General features: G+C 37.7%; 1 protein-coding gene across 3 annotated transcripts in view; it reads right to left on the reverse strand.

Annotated features, from left to right (window-relative positions):
- Positions 1 to 20,610, reverse strand: part of LOC149690712 (teneurin-m-like) — a 143,772-nt gene that overhangs the window by 71,138 nt on the left and 52,024 nt on the right. For all 3 annotated transcript variants that reach the window (XM_089870325.1, XM_089870324.1, XM_089870323.1), the window contains exon 3: positions 2,672 to 2,892. In XM_089870325.1, the coding sequence (XP_089726451.1) occupies positions 2,672 to 2,873 (202 nt within the window). In that variant the 5' untranslated portion in view covers positions 2,874 to 2,892. The remainder of the gene's footprint in view (positions 1 to 2,671; positions 2,893 to 20,610) is intronic.

Genomic DNA, 20,610 nt, shown 5'->3' on the forward strand with positions numbered 1-20,610 from the left:
CTGCTGCACCGATGGAAACTCAAATTGACTGGCCTCCTAAAACTTGGTAAAACCCTTTCCTTCACGATGGTGCACCTTTTCTCTTCCCGCAAGGCTTACCAGACTGGATAGACACTTATTTTATATAAGTTAGACTTACATCATTAGAGAGGTTGGACACTTAACATTGCCATCTCATCAGTGGGCACTAAAGGTGCTAGAGAAATTTTTTAACTTTAACTGCGATAGCAATTTGAGAGAGTATCTCTTACAAGATTGGAAATCTGAATGATCACTGAATCAAACAGAATTCTACAAACTTTTCCGCCAGGTAAGTGTTCGACCCCACATTTTCTTACCACTAAGATGTTATTAACAATATAAAGTACACGAGGATGTACCTGTAAGAAAAATTAGGGCCTGCAGGTAAATCTTTCGTTTACATAAAACAAAAGGTGTCAAACACCATTACTGATATCTTACAAAATTCGAGTTACACGTTAGAGAGGGGGGGAGCGAAAATCTCTATTAGATTCGAACATAAAGAGACGCGAATCAAAGTTACTTTAAACCCCTTTATAAGGAAAAGAAAAATAAAGATATGTTTGGAACGTGTTGAGAAACTTTGATGACAGCAAAATTGAGCCATTCATATAGACACTAGTACGTGATAGAAACTATAGCACGTTCCTTAGGGAGAGAAAGAGACGGGTTGAATTTTGTTAGTTGGGGTCACGAAAGTTTTGCTGATATCCCCTCCTTTATAAAGATTCCGGAAGTTCTAGTTAAGATTTATTCATAATTAAATAAATTCTAAACACATATATCTTTTTCGTCAAGTAACCACGACTTATATGGTGGTATAAATAATGCGCTTATGATAGCTTCAACAAGAAGAATTGGGTCTAACGAGGTATGGCTAAGAATGAATAGAACCCTAGAACCGACCATGAGAAAGAAAGAAAGAACAATGGGGTATCTCCCCTCATAGAACGAAAACGGGGTGTGGTGGGGGGTCCTCTAGACTTATATTGTTTTGATGTTCATTAAGGGGCCGTTTGTTGGTCAAGCTGTAGCCTAGGTAGTCCCGGCCGTGTCCCCACCGAAAATTGTTTTCCCAAAGTACTTGACGTAGAACCACTTTAACGAGGTAGATTCCCCCCTTAGAAACAACGGGTGGGGGGTATTTTCTGGACATGACTTATCCCTAACCCCCCTCTGTACTGTACTTCCCACACAACAAATAAAATCAGCGGGGAGTAGCCCCCCTTTATATAAGAAAGAAGGCAACGAAGAACAAATTCATTTTTCTTGGGATGCACAACTTCAGCTTGTCTTTTGTTTTTCTCTTTTAAGCCTTGGTTAAAACAATGTATACCTAAATACTTCTTCCAAAATTACTTTTGAGTTTGAACTATTATTCCAGAACCCTGTAGTATAGTTTGAAGTCGAAATTTATGTTCTATAACACCCTGTATTTATTTATACTGTATATTTGACCCTCTTTTATCTGGAAAACTTTTATTTATAAATGTCACGCAGCACGACATTCTTGAATAATTAAAATCCATTTTAGCAAGAAGGAGAAGCCGAAGCCGAGTGGAATATGGGAAGAAGCTACAACTTATAAAGGCGGATTGACACGTTTTAATAAATAAATACATGTATAAAAAATAGATCGGGAAGGGGGACCCCAAAAAAATCGGTTACTAGCTATTTCGATAGTATAATCGTATATTTATGAATATCGTCTCTTGGATAGTATGCTCCCGACAACGAATCTACGGCTCAAAATGCATGTATTTCAAAAACCTAGATGAATAAAGAAATGCTGGGGGGAAAAAGGAACTGACAGACGGTGAAATTCTCAGTCGGTTCAGTTATAATGCGAATATTAAATGCAGGGACATTCATCTGAGAGATTATGGTTAGGATGGTTGAGGAATTGTCCAGTAGTACATCACAAAGACCTTAATGAAATTTTATCAAATGTTTTCCCCAAATCTCCACAGTGTCAAAATAGGTTACGATCTGAGCGTGGCCTCAACAACCTCATTTATTACAACAACCATGTACCAGGAAGGATATGTTATCTTGCAAAGAGACGCGACGCTATAAGCCCGAGTTGATTCATCGCTTAAGAAACGTCTTAGCGGTTACGGTTAATATTACAGTAAGGAAGGGGACTTGATACCCACATGATGGTAAGGGGTGTGGGGTGCGACAGTGGTTCGTTTGATTGTCTCCCTCTCTCTTGTCCTCCGGGTCCCCATGCTTATTTCCAAAAGTAATGAATTTTAAAGTAACCCCTATACATATATCCCGCTATTTCTTTCTTTTCTCTACGAATATTTGCGTTTCCCGCTAGGGGGAGGAGTTACGTGAAATAGTCATTGTTTAATCTACATATCCTGAATGCAAGGGCTCGTCCCTATACCGTTGTCAAGATAGTTTTTATAATTCGACTGTATGTCTTATACGTATTCAAGAAAAGATATAAAAAGGAGCTAGGATTGTGAGAGCTGGAAGATGCTGCGAAGGACCAATATTTTTAGTACCATGTAACGTTTAGAACGAATTTTCAACAATATTACCACATAAATACTAACAAAATTCTTAATGAATTTACCCAGCAAGGGAAGTTTTCTAAAATTATTTTCAATATTATGATTTGAATGTTTAATGGACTTACCAGGTACGTGTTTCTGTGATCTGGGGTCAATGGCGTTTCGAGGGTCCTCGTATTCGTGTTCTTCGGTGTAATAAGGTGGATGAGTGTCAATATCATCTTCGTTATCGGAGGAACTATAATCTTGCCAGTCCTGTTGACTGCGTTGTCGTCGGAGACGAGATCCCTGACGATTCAAACGACTCGTTTTAACCACTCCCTCCATATGGAGAAACACCGGCTATCTAAACCCCAAAAAGAAACAATTAAAAAATATTAATTAAAATTAAACCAAAATCAAAACAAAATTTAATAAATAATAATTATAATTTCAATAAAATTTTAATTCAAACATATTTTTGTTTATAAGTAAGCTTGTTATTTTAATATTAAAGCTAGTATATGGAAAACTTTTTAATTGAATCACTGAATTGATTTTAACTTAAGCGGAGTGAGGGGGGGGGGTTAGTGTTCCCATCAACCCCACGCAAACCTCTAATTCGATTATAAAAGCTCGGAAAGTTGGTTCGAAAATATGAAGCATAATTTTGACGGCCGCGCAGCAGTTTCCAATATGATTACGGGGCGGGAACCTCTTTATAAAAGTTACCGAGGCTTCCAACCTCAAACAAGGACTGGAATTAATTCAATTTCCACGTGAATATTTATTACCCCCTCTCAATCATCTACTACCAAAGATAACGGTGTTTAATTCAAGATAATTATGCCTAAGCTTTATATTCCTGGTAAAATTAAATACATTTTTCCGGGAAACTTGATTCTCACGAGAATCAAAAATTTCATTTTTATCCGCTGCAACCCCCGAAAAATTTGTAAGCCGACTAGCAAACAAATAACGCGTTTATTTGGGGAGGGGGGGGGGGGCTAAATCCGCACCGTCTCCCTTGTTATTACTGTTAAGGGAATTATACCCCAATCATTTTTGCAACTTAAGAATGGTTAAAATTCGTTATCAAAAATCATGGTTTTCCGTAGCGAATTATAGTCTTTCAAAAAGTGTAACTAAAACTAGACGACGACAAAATTACTGGGGAATAAATTTTTGAGGTTCCTACGGTTAATCCCATAGAGATTTAAGCGAATTACACTCTTAAAATGGGTACAAAATTACAGCCGGTGAAAATCACTTTTCGACCGATTGTAAGGATGCAATTACGTATATATATATACACATCGTAAAAATTTTGTAGTAGAAAAATTTGGAGGTTGAGCAATTTGCCTAGCGGGCCGACATTAAACGTTGCCTAGATAATATCTGAAACAATACAAACGAAAGTATCCAGGTATGCGTAACAACCACGTGTATCCTTATTCCCCTTAACCTCTCTTCATTAGTTTCAATTGTTTAAACGAACAGAAGTAGACTGTTTTAAGAACGTTGGACGCTCTAGCTTTACCGAAAAGAGAAAATCGCGCGGGAAAGTAGTGGCGGGAACTTAATTACGTTACGAGCTATTAGGAACGCCAGCTCCGCGCGTACTTTTATTGAGGGAATGGCGGGAAACAGGGGAGTGGGAGGCAAGCACGCGCCAGAAGTTAATGCTAGCAGCACGAGACAACGGTTCATCTTATCATATGGAATACGGTACAAGGCGGGATATAGTAAACAAAATAATCTCTTTGGTAACTTCAACTACATTCTCCTTTTAATAACGAACGTAGAGAATCAGTCCATAACGAGGAGAAGCAACGCTCCCAGGCAAATGATCAGCATCCGTGCAAAGTTCACCTATGGCTGAAACAAAAGCTATATACAACTATACCTATACCTAAGCCTAACAGTACCCCGTTAAGACGTCTGCGGAGGAAAACAAAAGGGATATAGGTTATTCTTTCGCTACAGTAGCGGAAAAACCTTTACCTTAAGGGGTTTATTTTATACTTCAAAGACTAGGTCGCATTAACGCGTGTATATACTTTAAGACACAAACTTTCTTCTAAAACATCGGTATAGAAAAATACCTAATAATTCCGTTCATTAAGTGTGAACGGAACCACCGTATTTTTATCCATCCATACAATTGCCTTTGGGCCAATCCTGGAAATAAGAAGATGAAGGAGCAGGAGGGGGGGACTCCAGGACTAACTCTAACCCTAACGGGAAGAGAGAGAGAGAGAGAGAGAGAGAGAGAGAGAGAGAGAGAGAGAGAGAGAGAGAGAGAGAGAGAGAGAGAGAGAGAGAGAGAGAGAGAGAGAGAGAGAGAGAGAGAGAGAGAGAGAGAGAGAGAGAGAGAGAGAGAGAGAGAGAGAGAGAGAGAGAGAGAGAGAGAGAGAGAGAGAGAGAGAGAGAGGAGAAAGAGGTTGGAATAAATCCGCCAGGGAAAAAGATGAGAAGCGAGCAAGCCAAAAGGGAACCTTACCTATTCGGATGTATAAAAAAGAGCTAGAATTCCACAGCATGCGGCTTTACATTTGGCCCGGAATTGCCGAGTCGGCTCTCGTGGATAAACCCCCTTCTATCCGGCTCTGGGGTTTGGCCCCTTCGCCCCCCCCACCACCGTAACCCCGTACACTCCCCTCTATACCCACCCTCCTTTTCCGGATTTAAAAAAGAAATCTTCCAGGAATCAACCGGCTTTATATAGCTAGCTAGACTTATCATCAATGTACGATCCGGAAAATATACCATTTATTGGAGAGTTTTATACGCCCTTCAAACGTGTACGTATACGTCAAGCAAGCCTTCTTTAAAAATTTCAAAGATATTGAAATACAGTCTTTGATCTTCGTGATAAAATATTATCGGTCGATTTACATGAATTCATTATTTTGAATTCCGTTGTAAATATACAGATGGTTCTTAAAAATATTTCGCTATGGGGGATCCTTAGAAAAAAAAGGGTTAAAGTTCTCTTTTGAAGACAAAAACGTTTCTAGGTTAAAATTAGTAAGGAGCATCACGATCCACGATAAATTTTCAAGATTATCCGAGAGCACTTTTTGCGGCTGCATCGGCGGCAAGATGTAAAAGAACATATATATATGTTTTTTCCACCAGCCAAGGCTTAGAAGAAAAAAAAGATAGGGAAACGTGGCAACCCATATCTTTTCAACAGTTTAATATTCATAACCGCGTTCCAAGCTCATACTTTTCCCTACAACCATGTTCTTTCCGAGAGCTAATGAATCCACCATCATTCACCCATGAAAATTACACTATCACATCCCTATTTTTAAAAGTAACCCATTGAAGTTAAGCTACTGTAAATATTCAAGGGAGAATTGCCTAAATTCATACGGGATATCTTTACTTGTCGAATATCCGATATATTTCTTTTTTATTCGGTATAGAGGTTTTTCTGGGGATCGAGAGAGATGATGTTGAATTCGCTTCAAATGGAAATGTGATGTTAAAAGTAAAAGATTTCCGTGCCATGTACTTGGGTGAAAGTTCCCAGAAACGTTCCATAAGTTCATATCTTCCGTAAGTTTGACATTGGTTACTGCGAGCTTGTCATGAAGTGACGTAGGTAAAGAAAAGTCAGGTGAGGCGATGTCAAAGGCTTAGTAATACAGACTAAATAGGAAGATGGACAGTGCAAAAATTAACCGACTTCAAAATTCTCACTTGTCGTTCTCGAACTAGCTCGAGCTTTAAGTCTCTAGCATTATTACGAAGTATAGGTAGTGTTAAACTTATGGAAGGAACATATCACTTATAAACTTATTGCCTATACTAATGGACTTTGAGAAACTCTAAAATAACCCAAGAAGAATTTCTACCACCAGACTATGATCAAATAAGTAATTGTAAACACGATAAAGAACTCAAGAAATAACTATAAACCTTTCAAACTGAATTAAATGATACACTACACGTAATATTATATATATTCCAACATATTTGAAATACAAAAGTTGTAGGATATTTAATAATAAATTAATTTCACTAACTTAAGTTTAAATTACGAAACTGTAAGAGGAATATTGCTTATAACTTTTATCGGAAAAATAAGAAATAAGAAAAAAGAGAAAGAATCCTCATCCAATTCCATTTGAAGTAAATTGCCCCAAACCCCAGAAGAATCTTAGATCTACGAAAAAATAAGAAAAAAAAGCCAGCTTAAGAAAGATCTATTTTCTCTTTTCTTTTTTTGGTGTTTTCGGTCCAAAAAATTGTTACAAAAATTGTATCGTTTCGGATTTCTCGATTGCGACGAGCAATCAAAAAGCTTTTCTCTATTTTTCTCCCTTCTCGTTCTAAGGATAGGAAAGATAAAAAAGATATATATTGTGGAATTACACGGAAGCAAAAGAAAGAAAGATGGAGCTCAAATTTGATCTTAAAAAACAACTATGCTGGAACGAAGTTGACTTTTAAAAGCTCTTATTGCATCTTCCAGACCGTAGATATAGGCTAACCATTATTAAAAAGGTTTTTAAGGTATGGGGTCTACCTGCCCCCCCGTGAAATAAATGCTCATAATTCACCCTACAATATCGAATTTCATGGAAACATTGATATTTTTGTGAAAAGAATTTTGGGGAGCCACCATGCAACCCAAAAAGAACTATTTTGCTATAATAAACACTGTGCCAGACGTTTTGTTTTTACTACTAAAAATATAGGCCTACTACTATAATTCGACTTTCAAGTCATACATAAACTGTCTTATCTAACCATCAAAAAATCCAGTTCAAAAAGATCCTTTTGGGGGGAAGAGAAATTCTTGAAATGGAGAAAATTTAGCACGACCATAAGCTCATTTCATGGGCAGATCTCGATATTATCAAGGGAGTTACTGTTACATATATTGGGGTATATCAACACTCGTAAAAAAGACGAAATGAACGGTGTAGTACCGTATTGCAAAGCGGTAGTAGAAATAAGTTCCATATTGGCATCGATAAATAAAGAGATGGTAGAAAAAAAAGAAAGAAGAAAATGATTCTTCCTTCTCAAATGAAACATTCCAAGAGATTCTCTATCAGATCACCACTATCTTGTCTTTATCTAACCCAATGTTAAGCTATGCTCGCCGAACACCGAGCGAGAGGGAACACGAATATTTGTCCATGAATCAGAGGTTTTTTTTTCTTTTAGAATATTACTAAAATATAAATCTTCGTTGTTATTTTATTTAGTCACTTCGTAAAAATTTATCGCGGTCACTTTTGACCTACAGGAGGAGTGCATCGGTTGAAAGGTGCACAAGAGAGAGAGAATTATTGAGGCTACTGGCATGACCTTCTCGAAAAAGAGTTTAATGTTGCATTTGGGGATGCGGTGAAGAGACCGAAGGGGAAGGGGGGGGGAAATAGTGAGTGGACCATCTTGCACTGGTACACTCGGATCAATATTTGTTTTCGTCTCTATTGGTACGAAGCAAGCGACGTTGCCCCAGATACACTCTATTCTTACATTAGAGTGCACTAGAGCATCATCCCAATGCACCCACCATTCCTCCATTGCGACCGGAGTCCCGGATTACATACTCTCTCTCTATCCTATCTCTCTTGAGGAAAATGCTCCGCTCATAATCAAAAGTTTCCAAAAGGCTTTACCCTTCTGAAGGTAACCCCAAACATCAAGATCGAATTATTGGAACCTATCCTAAAGCGGGAACAGGGGGGTCCAATCCCCCCAAATTTCCCCCTCCTCCTCAAAATCAGTCCCATAGCAGTGAGGTAAATTTTTAATCAAAACTCATTAATATCGAATCCTCATTTATGTGGTATCAAAAGTATTTATATATAAGTTAGATGACCTTTCAAAGGGTAAATAAAGTTCAAGGGGGTCACCACCACAGTTAAAAACTTAAATTATTAAACGATTACAATTAAATTCACAAATCTATCCTATCTCTCTCACGGCCAGCACCCAATTTATTTCATATTAATCCTATTAAACTGAATTAAAAATATCCTTTGATATCAAATATAGAATGAAACCCAACCTGTATTTTTTTTTCTTTTTCGATTTCCATCCCTATAACCCTTTTACCTTACACGAGGGTGGGGGATACGGGGGTAAGGTAAAGTGTGGGGTTATTATCAGTAGTAGCATCGTGAAAAGCAAAAGCCCAAATCCTCTCTGGGGTTCGGAGAAGCCGGGAGCTATGGGATTGGTTGGTTACCCAAGTAGTTTTAAAAACAGATTAACGTCCAAGAGGGGGAACGTTTGAACAAGATAGAGTTACACTTCGTACTAATGCTAAACCCTACTTGAAATCGAATTAGCTGGAAAACTAACGATTCCCTGCTTTATCCCATGGTATAAACTTAAGCTTGAAAACGATATGTAGGCAGGCGCGTGAACCCAAAACTTGCCCATTAAGAAGCTTTTCCATCTCTTTGTTTACCAAATAAAAGCGACCAGGATGCGGAGTCGGAATACAGGGGGGCTTTCCCTCTCTTTCTCTCCGAGTCTTCCAGTGGTCCATAGAGATGGGATTAAGGTTTGGATCGTGTCACCGCGCGCACGCGTCCAGCTTATTTCTAAATGGAGGCCCATGAAGGCGCTAAGACCTCAGAACGTCAACGACAACTTGGCGGGAAAGTGAAATGAGATTTAGCTTCGATGGTAAAATCCACCGAAAGGTGTGGTTCGAGGTGAAACCAGAAGTAGATTGAAGTTTAGCGTACGATAACCTCGTTTTCGAGGCCAAAATTTGCTGGGACTGCGGGTACCAATAATTTGGGTAACTTTCGGGAACCGTTCTAAAATTAGCTCCAACTCGCTACTAGTTTATAAACTTCTGGTTCAACTTGACACATCAATTGTTAGGCTGTATTGACGCGAGGGACCAGCGTGGCGTATGCCCAAGAGAGAGACTCATAGCGGCGGCTTTTCAAAAGGAAAGGGTTTATATATACTGCGAGGAGCTACTATATTGGTCCTTTCAACGTCCGGCGTACGACCGCTAATATAATCTCATTTTCAGTCAGTATACATTAAACGCGGGAACTGAGACCTTATACTCTTCTACACACACGCGTGCCTTTGACAGTCCAGAAACCTTACCAAACTGAACCGAGTCTTAACACCAACCAATGAAAGTAAATTAAGTCGATATGATTATAGTAATTAAAATTTGTTACCTATCACCAACTATATCAAACTGAAATGAATTTTATTATAACATAAGTTCATAAGATATGTTCCTCCCATAAGTTTGTCACTCGTTTAAGGTTATTGAAAGCTTAGATTCGAGGTAAAGCGACGCCTGGTGAGCTGGCGCTGTCAAAGGCTTAGCACAGACTAAATAGGACCTAGATGGAAGTCCTGCAAAATTAACCACCGAGTGTAGGACTTCAATACTCGCTTCCGTCGTTCTCGAACTAGCTCGAGCTGTAAGTAAGCATTACAAAGTATAGGTAATGTCATACTTATGGAGCATATCTTATAAACTTATGATTATACCAAAAAGGAACGGGTTTAGGCCTCAATTCCCTTCATTACAATATTCTTCTTGAAGACGGCACAGACATAAACAGAATGTCATTTGAAGTAATTCGCGCAATGTGTAATGGAATTCTATAAATTATTTGTAAGTTAATTCGGGAGTATATATATTTCCCTCCTCCTTTTCCTTTCGATGTGACATCCTGGATTTATTACACGTGTTATTACGTGTTTCCGGTGGTGGTGGGTTACTATTACTATACCATTTGCAAACTGCCACGGGGACCCCAAATGATTTGTTAGTTCCGGTTTTGGTAATTTGAATCCCCAGAAATTGGAATAATTAACGCGCGAACTGCACCCCTTAATTCTAAACCAGGATGATTTGTATTCAAGCTTAAGTAATTTATTTGCAAAGAAATACGTTAAAGTTCATAACTTGGATGTACTGTACTAAAACCTCCACGGTTTTCGTTTTATTTAAATTGTATCGGTAAACAATCGATCATAGATAGATGCAATCTGAATATGGTTTAAAATCCCTATAGAAAATACATTAAATCGAACCCCTTACTAGATTGTTTGATGTTACGGAATAAAATCAATATATGCATATATACATATATTTTTTTTACAAAACTTTAAAATAAAATCGTGCTTCAGGGTGGGGCGAGGGACTTTTCCAAATAATTCTAAGAAATACGTATTATTCTGAATGTTTTCTTTATGTAAATCCGAGTGCAAACCGTGGGGTGAATCTCCCCATCAAACCTTTTTACTAAATGGGTTTTCGAATCTTCTGTATATTGGAGAAATCTGGCTATCTACTGTTTCTAAATATATCCCAGGCCCTGAGATTCTCCTTAGCGACAAAAATTCCAAAAAAAGTAATTGCTTATTACCACGCAGTCCTAATTAGAAAAATTAGTTGGAGTCCTCGGTGATTATTTTAGCTAATAAATAAATAATTTTACTTAAGGCCTTATGATGTAACCTCTGCCCACAAAATTCACCAGGCCTTTTCCAAAAAGGATTCATCCCATCTCAATTCGAATGAATTTCAAAGGGATACTGACACCGTAAAGATAGTGCAAGTACATAATTTCATAATTGCATTTTGTGGTTGTTGTCCATGTCACTAAGACTGCACCAACTGAGGTTGTAACTAAGCCAACGACCTACACCTCACGTTACTCTCAAATAAATAAATAAATAAACAGCTATACTTTCCCTTTAAAAGATTCAAATTCCCTTCAGTATCTGAAGGATATCCCTTTTATCTTTTAGGGAGAGAGAAGATGGATGCAAGGAGGATGAAGATAGTAGGAGATGAAAAACTGGGTCGAAACTATCATCATTAGAAGAAAGGGTCGCCTTTTTCTTCATGGCGGCGATGCATCCATCTCTCCGAAGATACAATAGCGAGCAGGATATCCCGGGCAGGTTGGCCTCTTACCAAAATCTTTTCAACACTCTTATAAAAAGCGACTTTAGTTTCTTCATAAATAATGTAGACAGTTTAAACGCGCTTAATGGAATGAATCTTATCCTTTCGGGACCGGTAATGAGAAGGACCCGACTTCCGGTTTCCGTTGATGGGAGGCGCAAGATCACCGGTATCTCTCTTTTTTCATCCCCATGCCCGAATATTTTGTACCTGTTTAGGATTACTTTTTTACCCCCAAAAGCTGCATGATTTTCAAGTAGCAATCAATATGAGTCTAGTAGAATCTTTAAGAAAACAGCTACAGAATTTAGTTTAATTCTGTTTGATTAAGTAGGCCTACGCGCGTTAAGTTTAATTTAATGTTTTAGCGTGAACATTCGATTGAAAAAAAGGGTTTAAATGGGATTTTTACAACTACAAGGTAGTCTTCATTTCGCCACAAAAAATTGCACTGAGAATTAACCAAAAAAAACCCCCCTACTAAATTGAAAACCTTTTATCTAGATTTTTCTGGGACCTGTCTTCAATTACAACATTCTTCTTAATGATAAAAAATTACTCTTTATTCCAATCTGCCTGGTGTTCAGAGAGAGAGAAAGCGAAAGAAGGTCCCCTATACACCCAAAAAAAAAAAGTTAAGACTCAAAAAGGAAATTAAAACTTTTTTAAAGCCAACAAGAAAGGAAACGACTGCACAAAAAAAAAAGAAAGGAAAAAGATAAATTCAAGAACCCAAATTCCCAAATCAATTCGTTCGTTCAGAGTCAGAAACCATAAGATAAAAAAACTTACTCAATCGTCTAAAGTAGAACTATACTTCCGGGTTTAACGTGATGTAGAACATTCCCAGAAAAATATAGAACATTCATCATTTTAACCCCCCCCCCAAAAGAAGCCCCATCATACTTCAATCATAATCGCAGTTAATCAAGTTGTAATCATTCTAGGGATGGTATGGCCTTTATTGGCAAACTCGGACATTAATTCAGAAAAACCCCTAACTAAACTTGGTGTCAGGTTTCCATGGCCCACACGGTTGGTTAATCGAATTTCTAAAGGAGTTCCAAGCTCTCCTAAGAATGGATTAGAACCCCCCAAAAAAGAAGTTGAAGGTTCATCAACTATCGGTTGGTTTGACCTACATTACAACCAACCATCACACATCCTAACTTATCGACAACTCATGGATAGCTAACCTAGCTTCAAAAGCAAGAGAGACAAAAGAAATCTCTATTCATTAATACGATTCTTAAGCTTCTAAAAAATCCAACCAGAAAATCGTATCCATGAATTAAATCATTTATACAATGAATATTATTATAATAAATAAATAAAATTAATCTCCAATAGATTAACTGTAATAATTTGTATCTCAAAAGGTAGCTAGCTATCTTAATTCTTTTTCTTTTCAGGGGTTGTAGGTCTAGTAAGTAAATCTTGATCTTCTTTGAAAGAGGCTTAAAGATAGTAGAAACTACGATCGATATTGACTGACTGATAAGAATAGACCTTCACCAAAGTCGAAGAGGCCAAGAGAAACTTGGAAGCGAAGCATCGTCAAAAAGCTGATCAAGTCATCAATATTCCGCCCTAGTTTTTCTTTCCACGTACTTTATTTCTTTTTTTTTATATATATGGAGTCGGGCGCCATCTTCTATCCGCTTACAGAGGCCAACCGGAAGCACGGACCTAACCAGAATTCTCGCTCGGCTTCCGAAATTGAACCCGAATCCCTCCCCCCCGTTTATTAAAGGAGTCGGATACTTAATACTCTATATCATTAATCTATACTGTACTGTAAATTCGAGATGAAAGTGTATTCATTTAATTTATTGAGCTCACAAGTTTAATTTATTATTTTTCCTTACAATACACGAGGAATTTAATTCAAGTATCCGACACCTCGCACGCGGATAAACCCGGGAAAGAGCGCGAGCGCGGCTGTTCATACGGAATGATTTAATGAATGCGAGGCGGCTAGACTCGTTAAAATCTTCTTACACAATTCCCGAATATCTCTATTACTTGAAAGAAAGTGAACGTACGATGAGATTAACATAAACCAACACAGAATAGGAAAAGAAAACCTCCACGCCATTGGTCCATTACGGGAACCGCGTCAGTAATAGAATTTACGCTTCAACGGCTCTGCCTCTTAAATCAGAATAAATTTAAAAACAAACTTTTTTTTTTAAAATATGAAACTTTATAATAAAAATATTTTGTAAATATTTTAAGGATTAAAATATTTTTCACCGAGGCTTAACTTTTAAGTTTTATCTTTACTTTAAACTTTCCCTCGCCTTTAAATATTCAAAAACCTCGATGCGAAAATGGATTATCTCCAAGTCGGGAAAACTTTAGTGTCAAACTTATAAGAGAATGTTTTCTCCTAAATTTCATTTTATAACCGGATACAATATTTAGAGTTTTTTGTACCAAGGAAAATACAAGCTAGAGAAAATGTAATTTAAATTTAGTGGCCGCGTTGGTGGGGGGGGGACTTGTCAGACCAGACGTTAACGTGGGAGCGGGGGTTTGGGGGTTCAGAGAGTTTTAAAAATAAAAGGTGACGCCTGGCGTTTGGATGCTATAACCCCATTTACGAATTCGAAGCTTTCTTGTCTCGAGTCTAGTTACATTTCCAAATGAAATAAAGGAACAATTTCATTTGTCCTCATCGCCTGACTTAACTAAGAGTGAGATACGAGGGGAGGACCCACCTTTCAATTTACTGTCAAGTGACGATGTCAGAGAGAGAGAGAAATAATACAATTTTCTTTAAAAGATGTAACATAATCTGATAAACGTTTCGGCGATGTTTTCCCCGGTGGAAACCATAGTTACTTAGCACCTTGAAAAATATAGACCTGAAATATTGCCGAGTTTTATTAAATTTAGTCTACTATATATTTAGAGATCAAAATTCAGAGTAAATATTTGAAATCCGAGATCCCTGAAGCGATTTCTTAAAATGTGAAAGTTAAATAGTGAAATTAAATTTCAATCAACTATTCAAAAGTAAATTTAAAATTCAAGAATAAACAGAATATGGAGACGAAATATTTCTTAAATATCAAACTACTCAGAGTCAATATGTGTGAATAACTTAAACAATTTACCTTCGAGGGAATAGGAATATAGACTAGGGAATTCGTACAATATTTCAAACCTTGTCAGAAAATTTTATTTAAACATTTTTCTCGTCTAGATATAAAATTCACTAAAAATAGTCTAGAACTTTGAGGAAAATAAATATTTAAGCACGTTGCTATGTCCCCAAAGGAATGAAACTCGAACTGTTACGAATATAAACCGAGATCGGTGCAAGAAAGTTTTAAAACAAACCCTTAAATTCTTATTTATTTATTTATTTATTTATTTATTTATTTTTTAATTTCTTCCTAAATAAATAAAATTCTCAAAAATATATTTTCAAAGACGTTTCGAAACATCTTCGGGGAATATATGAAAGAAAAAGATTGCGGTGAAAATGAACTAAGCCTTAAGAGACGGTAAAAATATCATCAAAAATGTGGCAAGATATATAAACATATTAGGGATGATATTGGGTACCCAGTGTGAACGCGCCTTTATAGACGCGTCGCGGGGGATTTCATTCGGGAATAAAGGAAGCTCAAGATGAAGGAAATATAAAAGTCGGAGCCGGCGTTTCCGGCGTAACTATAGCACCACGCGCTCGCATCTTTCAATATATAAGAGAATCCCGCATCCTCAAAGAGAGAAGAAGAAGATGAGGAGGAGGAGGAAGAGAAAAGAGAGAGGATTGTAAGAGACAGGATGGAGAGGAGTAAGGGAGGGAAACAACATACATAAGCAATGAAGCTGATGCAGCCCCGGGAAAATTTCTGGACCCACTTTTTCATATTTTATTTTTATTTTTTGGGCAAAAAGGCTTTGCCCCCCCCCCCTTACCATACACTCCAAATTCTAATACGGACTAGAACGGTAGCTAAACCTTTCATCGGAGTATTGACAATTCCACTTCCAGTACTCGGCCACCGCGCAGTCGCTCCATGATAGAACTGGGGCATGAATATAAAGTATTTTCTTTCCCAGAGAGATAGAGAAATTCAACATTGGATAAATTTTTAATTTTGAAGTAAAAAGCATAATTTTTTAATGAGGGACCTCAAAGCAATAAAATTGATTAGATTTGAAGTATCAACAATCGTTAATTATTTATCAAAAATAAATTAAATTAAAACTCGATCCCAGAAACTAATCTTCACAATATTCTTCCGGAATCAGGCACTCACCCAAACTAAAATATAATATATTTACATTAAATATAATTAATTATTCATATCGAAGGGTTTATTTTCAAGTATGACCAAATGAGATGGCACTTCGGATAAATACCAATCCACATATATTCTAATTAACTCCAGATAAATATATATATATATATAACAAAATCAACATACTTAAGTATGGTAAACACAACACAATCAACCTGATGACTTCACTTCAAAATATATGAAACCACCACATTTAGCCACGAGGGGATATATGATAACCAAAATACTACAAAAGGTGTACGTTGCATAGACAGAGACTAGTACAAGAATGTAAAACATCTCTCCAGGAATCTGATTTATCCCAATCTACAAAGGATGGATCAAGAAATGTCTACTACATTTATATTCTAACGCATCAGAAAGCTTCATATCCTGTACCAGGAAAAAATACTAGCTTACTCCAATTAAGTTTTAAACAAAATATACTATATTTTTCGTATCCAGTTCCAAGTAATAATTATTACTCCTAGTTGAAGGAAGAAACCACAACCATAAATTATTAAATATTCATCAATACGTTAATCAAATTCACGTTGGCAATCTAACCCTTTTGCCCGTGAGAATCTTTTGGGTGAAAAGAGAAGATTGGACGGTGGTAATATAATAGACAAAGCGAGTGTACACGCGAACCCGGGCCTAAAATGACTGGAAGCTACATCCGGGGAAGGAGCAAAGAGACCACCTCCCACACCAAATTAGTCCTAACGTTGGCATATTAAAGCCCCAGGGTCCATCCTGGTTCCTGCATGGAAAGAGTTAGGACATAAGACAAGGGTTCGGTTTGCCTATACAAGCACGAGGAATATTTCATAGAATCCTATATTATAGGATATCTCCGGGGCTCGCAAACTTTAATTGTCTTTGACCAACCATCCCTTTAGTAAAAATGCCCGGGTCATTCAGCTATGAATAAATCTAGAGATGCAATCCAACTAACTAACCTAACCTACCAATGCGACCGACGACAAAATAGGGTAAACATAGCACCAACCTGAAGTAAATCACAGGGAGAAAATTGTGCATTCAACAAATAACTTGGGATATGTTAAGTTTGCTTCAAAACGTGAGTTTCGGATGATACGTATCCATGTAGAGTTCAAAGTCGCGTTGCGCATTGAGAATGGGATGAACTAAGGGACAATGAAAGACATTAAGGATCTTTAATGAGGCCAATCTCGGTGCGTCCTCTCTTATAATGCAAACTCGACAATATTGAAGTCATCACCGCGTTTGAATAAGCCCTTCGCTAATTCGCAGCCGACAAAAAAAACTTGGGAATCTATTGTATAAATTTAAACAATGGCGGAATAAGGTTTAGGGGGAGGGGTCTTAATACCACCACCACTAGTTTTGAATCAGCTGGTTGAAATTGAAGGGGCTCGATAACCCAATTAGTTCACGGATCGAAGCTTTCTGAAGCGCATCAACTCCTAAGCCTAATTTCTCCACCTCTCATCAAATAGCGCGTCGTCGCGCGTCTTTTACAGATCTAGAGGTTATAAAGCCAACCTCTTCCTAGATGACTGAGCATTGGACTGAGCATTCAGTACCGACCTCGTGACTTAACCCTTCATCCTCCCAAACGGTATTTGAGTATAACAACGCATTGTAAACAATGTCTTTGTTTCAAGGTTTTGTCCGCATGGGTAATGCCTTTAAGCTGTTTTCAACCTTTTCAGGCTAAGTTATCCACTCGCGAAAGGTCAAAGGGCTTGTCGCGCGTGTTGTTAAGAGCGTTACGGGTTTATTTTTTGATTTAAGTCCAAAAGTTAAAAGTTTAATCGTTTGCCCGTGTTTCTTACTCCCTGCCTTTCAGTTTATTAGTTCAATTCCAATAGATGGAAAGACAATTTTATCTTTTTAACTTCTTGAACTTGATTAAATTTAAATTTAATTATTTTTCATGTTTTTTTCTTTTCTTTCAAATACTTCGGGTGGTCTTGGTTGGCTAAAATAAAACCGCTTTTGCATAGAAAGAAAGAAAAAATCAAACCGACTGCGAGAAAGATAATACCATGGGGAAAACGTCTTTCATGTAACTAGAAAACTTTGGGGCTACAGAGAACCCCACTAAGAAAATGCCAATTCCTCCCCTGTCACTACAAGATTGATGCTACCCACCCAGTATAACGATCAAAGGGGGGTGGGAGCATATCCCCCCGATAAACCCTATTTCTTTTGGGTATATTGTTGCCCCCCTGTACTGTCAAATATATAGGGAATCCATCGCGTACCATGAGGTAATAAAGCCAAGCGAGGGTAAGAGAAATGCAATATGGAAATTAAAATACTTCATTCATAAAACCACCGCGAACAAACCAATTGAAAGAACCCGAAACAGACCAATATTCGTGTCAATGTGTTTATATACTTTTCTCACCTTAAGTTGAAACCAGATTCAAAGGTTTAGTATAACTATATTTAAAGAAGTAATAGGTACAAATTCAACGTAAAAAAAACTATTACTAAAAATAATTTCGGGTAGATTTTTCCTTTGGAAACGTACTACCAGGGGCTGCTAGTCTAAAAACGCAATCTTAGAAACAACCTAAAATTTCCATAGAGAAAGCGGGGGTTTTCTATGGAAATTGGGACGTCTTCCAAACCACTCAAAGACTATATTTCCATTTTTATTCAATATCGGTTGGCTAGGTGGATCTGATGATAAGACGAACGAAGGCCGACCGATTCGGAACGATTTATTTATGGATAAAAGCAAGCTCGAGAGCGGTGCATGCCGGGTAAGGTCTCAGCCTAGACTAAAAATGATTTCAATTGTAGATTTGCTTTTGGCGGGAAAAAGCTCTCTCCGCGAAACGGTGCGCGGGGGCGTTTTTATTTTGATACGCCGAAGATAGATTCAAAGGCGGGTGGGTGCATGGGGTGGGTTCAAGAAAAATAACCGTAAATTCAACCAAGAAGATGATTCGGGATAGGGGAGGGGAGGGATAGAAAGAGGCCTAAGGGATCGAAACGTGGGTGAAACATTATTGCTCTCTTGTATTTTCTCACAACTCCCAACACAGAAAACCCCCTGAAACCTCTTCCAGAGAAAATAGGAAAACATTTGGTCCTTCATGTGGAATACTAGACACGGTAGACCAAAAAGATTCTTGGACCTAGAAGCTATTAAAATTCAGCTAGGACATCTTTTTCAAAGTGGGGGTCCCTTTTTACGACGAAAACGTTGGAACAGGGACCTATAGTAGACCAAATTGACCTACGACATGAGGTTCCTTTACTAAAAAGTTGAAATTTGGTTGCAAATGACTAAAACTCGTGCCAGGGTTACTGGCATTCCTTTCAGCGGACGCAGTCGCATTGTGGATGTACTGATCCAACATGAATAGTTATTCTTTATTGCTCTCTGCATAACTATGAGTGGTACACGCGTTGCTCACTACGCCATAAATACACGATCGTAATTTCTATTCGAGCTGATTTAGTTGTGAATTAAAACTAACAATCATAAAAATATTTCAATTGTCTCTACGAGGCCTTAAATTTGGGCTTCGTTTGACTTATTCCAACTCTGAAATTGGTCTATTATCAATAAATAAATAAAATTAAATCTAAGCCTATTTGACATAACTAGGATTGAATGAACTTCGTTAGTTGGAGCTGCTACCCAATCATTTTCATTTTTTTTTTATCTTCTGTTTCTTTGGAGTTTTTCAAGGAAATAATTCGGGGATTGGCCGCTACGAGCGCTGACTACGTAAACTATAGGTAAACCTAACCTTCCTCAGTTTTCCCTTTTTTCCTGGTAGGGGAGGGCGAGGAGGGCTTTTTTAGATAATGAGCTGCGGAAGCTTTTCGCCGAGTTTGCTGGAAAAAAGTTTCGATTGCTTTTGGCTTGGCCGAGGCCCGCGACACTTTTTTTTATCTCGGTTCCTTTTGGGATAGAGAGAAAGATTTGGAGATCCGAGGAGCGGCTATTACATCCATGAGTTGTTACAGCTAAGGGGGTTCTTCTATCTTACGGAGGGGGGATGGAAACCCAGGGGGGTGTTTAGGAACGGGCTACAAAATACACCACCACCAACACCACCATCCTCCTTTTCTGCGTGTAAGCATCTGCCTCTTTTATACAGGAATTAATTCTAATCCTTGCATGAATATTAGCTTAAATACAGAAATAAAGGTTGACGTACGCTTCATAAATTGAATTATCTTATTTTTTTCTCTTTATGGGAGTGTTTTGTCCCATATGTTTAAAAGGAATTTGTAATATTCTTGTAAACATTGAATTTATTCTCTACAGAAGAAAGAAAACCTTGGGTTTTTTTTACCTCAAGTATGTCAGGGTAAGTTAGCATTATTAAGAAAGGCGGGGGGTAATATACCTTTTACATTCAGTCAATCTCAGGTTACGCTGACCAAAAATATACACTATCTTAGTAAAGAAAAAATAAAATCGAGAATTTTGCCTAGAAATTTGTACAACCTAAGACTGTAAAATCGTACGGCGGAGTTCATCCCATATTAAAACTACAATATGATCGAAACCCAGGATAGATACCTTCTCAGCGTATGGTTGAAATGAACCAGTAACATTTCTCTCCTAGGAGAGAGAGAGATAGAGAGAGAGAGAAAGAGAGAGAGTCGGTTTTTTTGGCTTGGGTATCATTTGTAACCCGCTCCGATGGTTCCTATACAGCATGTACGTTTTTTCCAAAAAAAAAAAAAGCCGACCCCACAAACCGATAAACTTTTTCTTTCTCCCCTTTGCCGAATTTTCTCTGATTCGTTTTCGCTATCTAAGATATAAATCGAAGAAAACATCCGATTGGATACTTATTTCCAAATTAAAATTGAATCCGACCTC

This window comes from Phalangium opilio, unplaced genomic scaffold (assembly GCF_054372755.1).
Source record: "Phalangium opilio isolate 3A_F unplaced genomic scaffold, DU_Popi_V2 ptg000031l_1, whole genome shotgun sequence".
NCBI lineage: Eukaryota > Metazoa > Arthropoda > Arachnida > Opiliones > Phalangiidae > Phalangium > Phalangium opilio.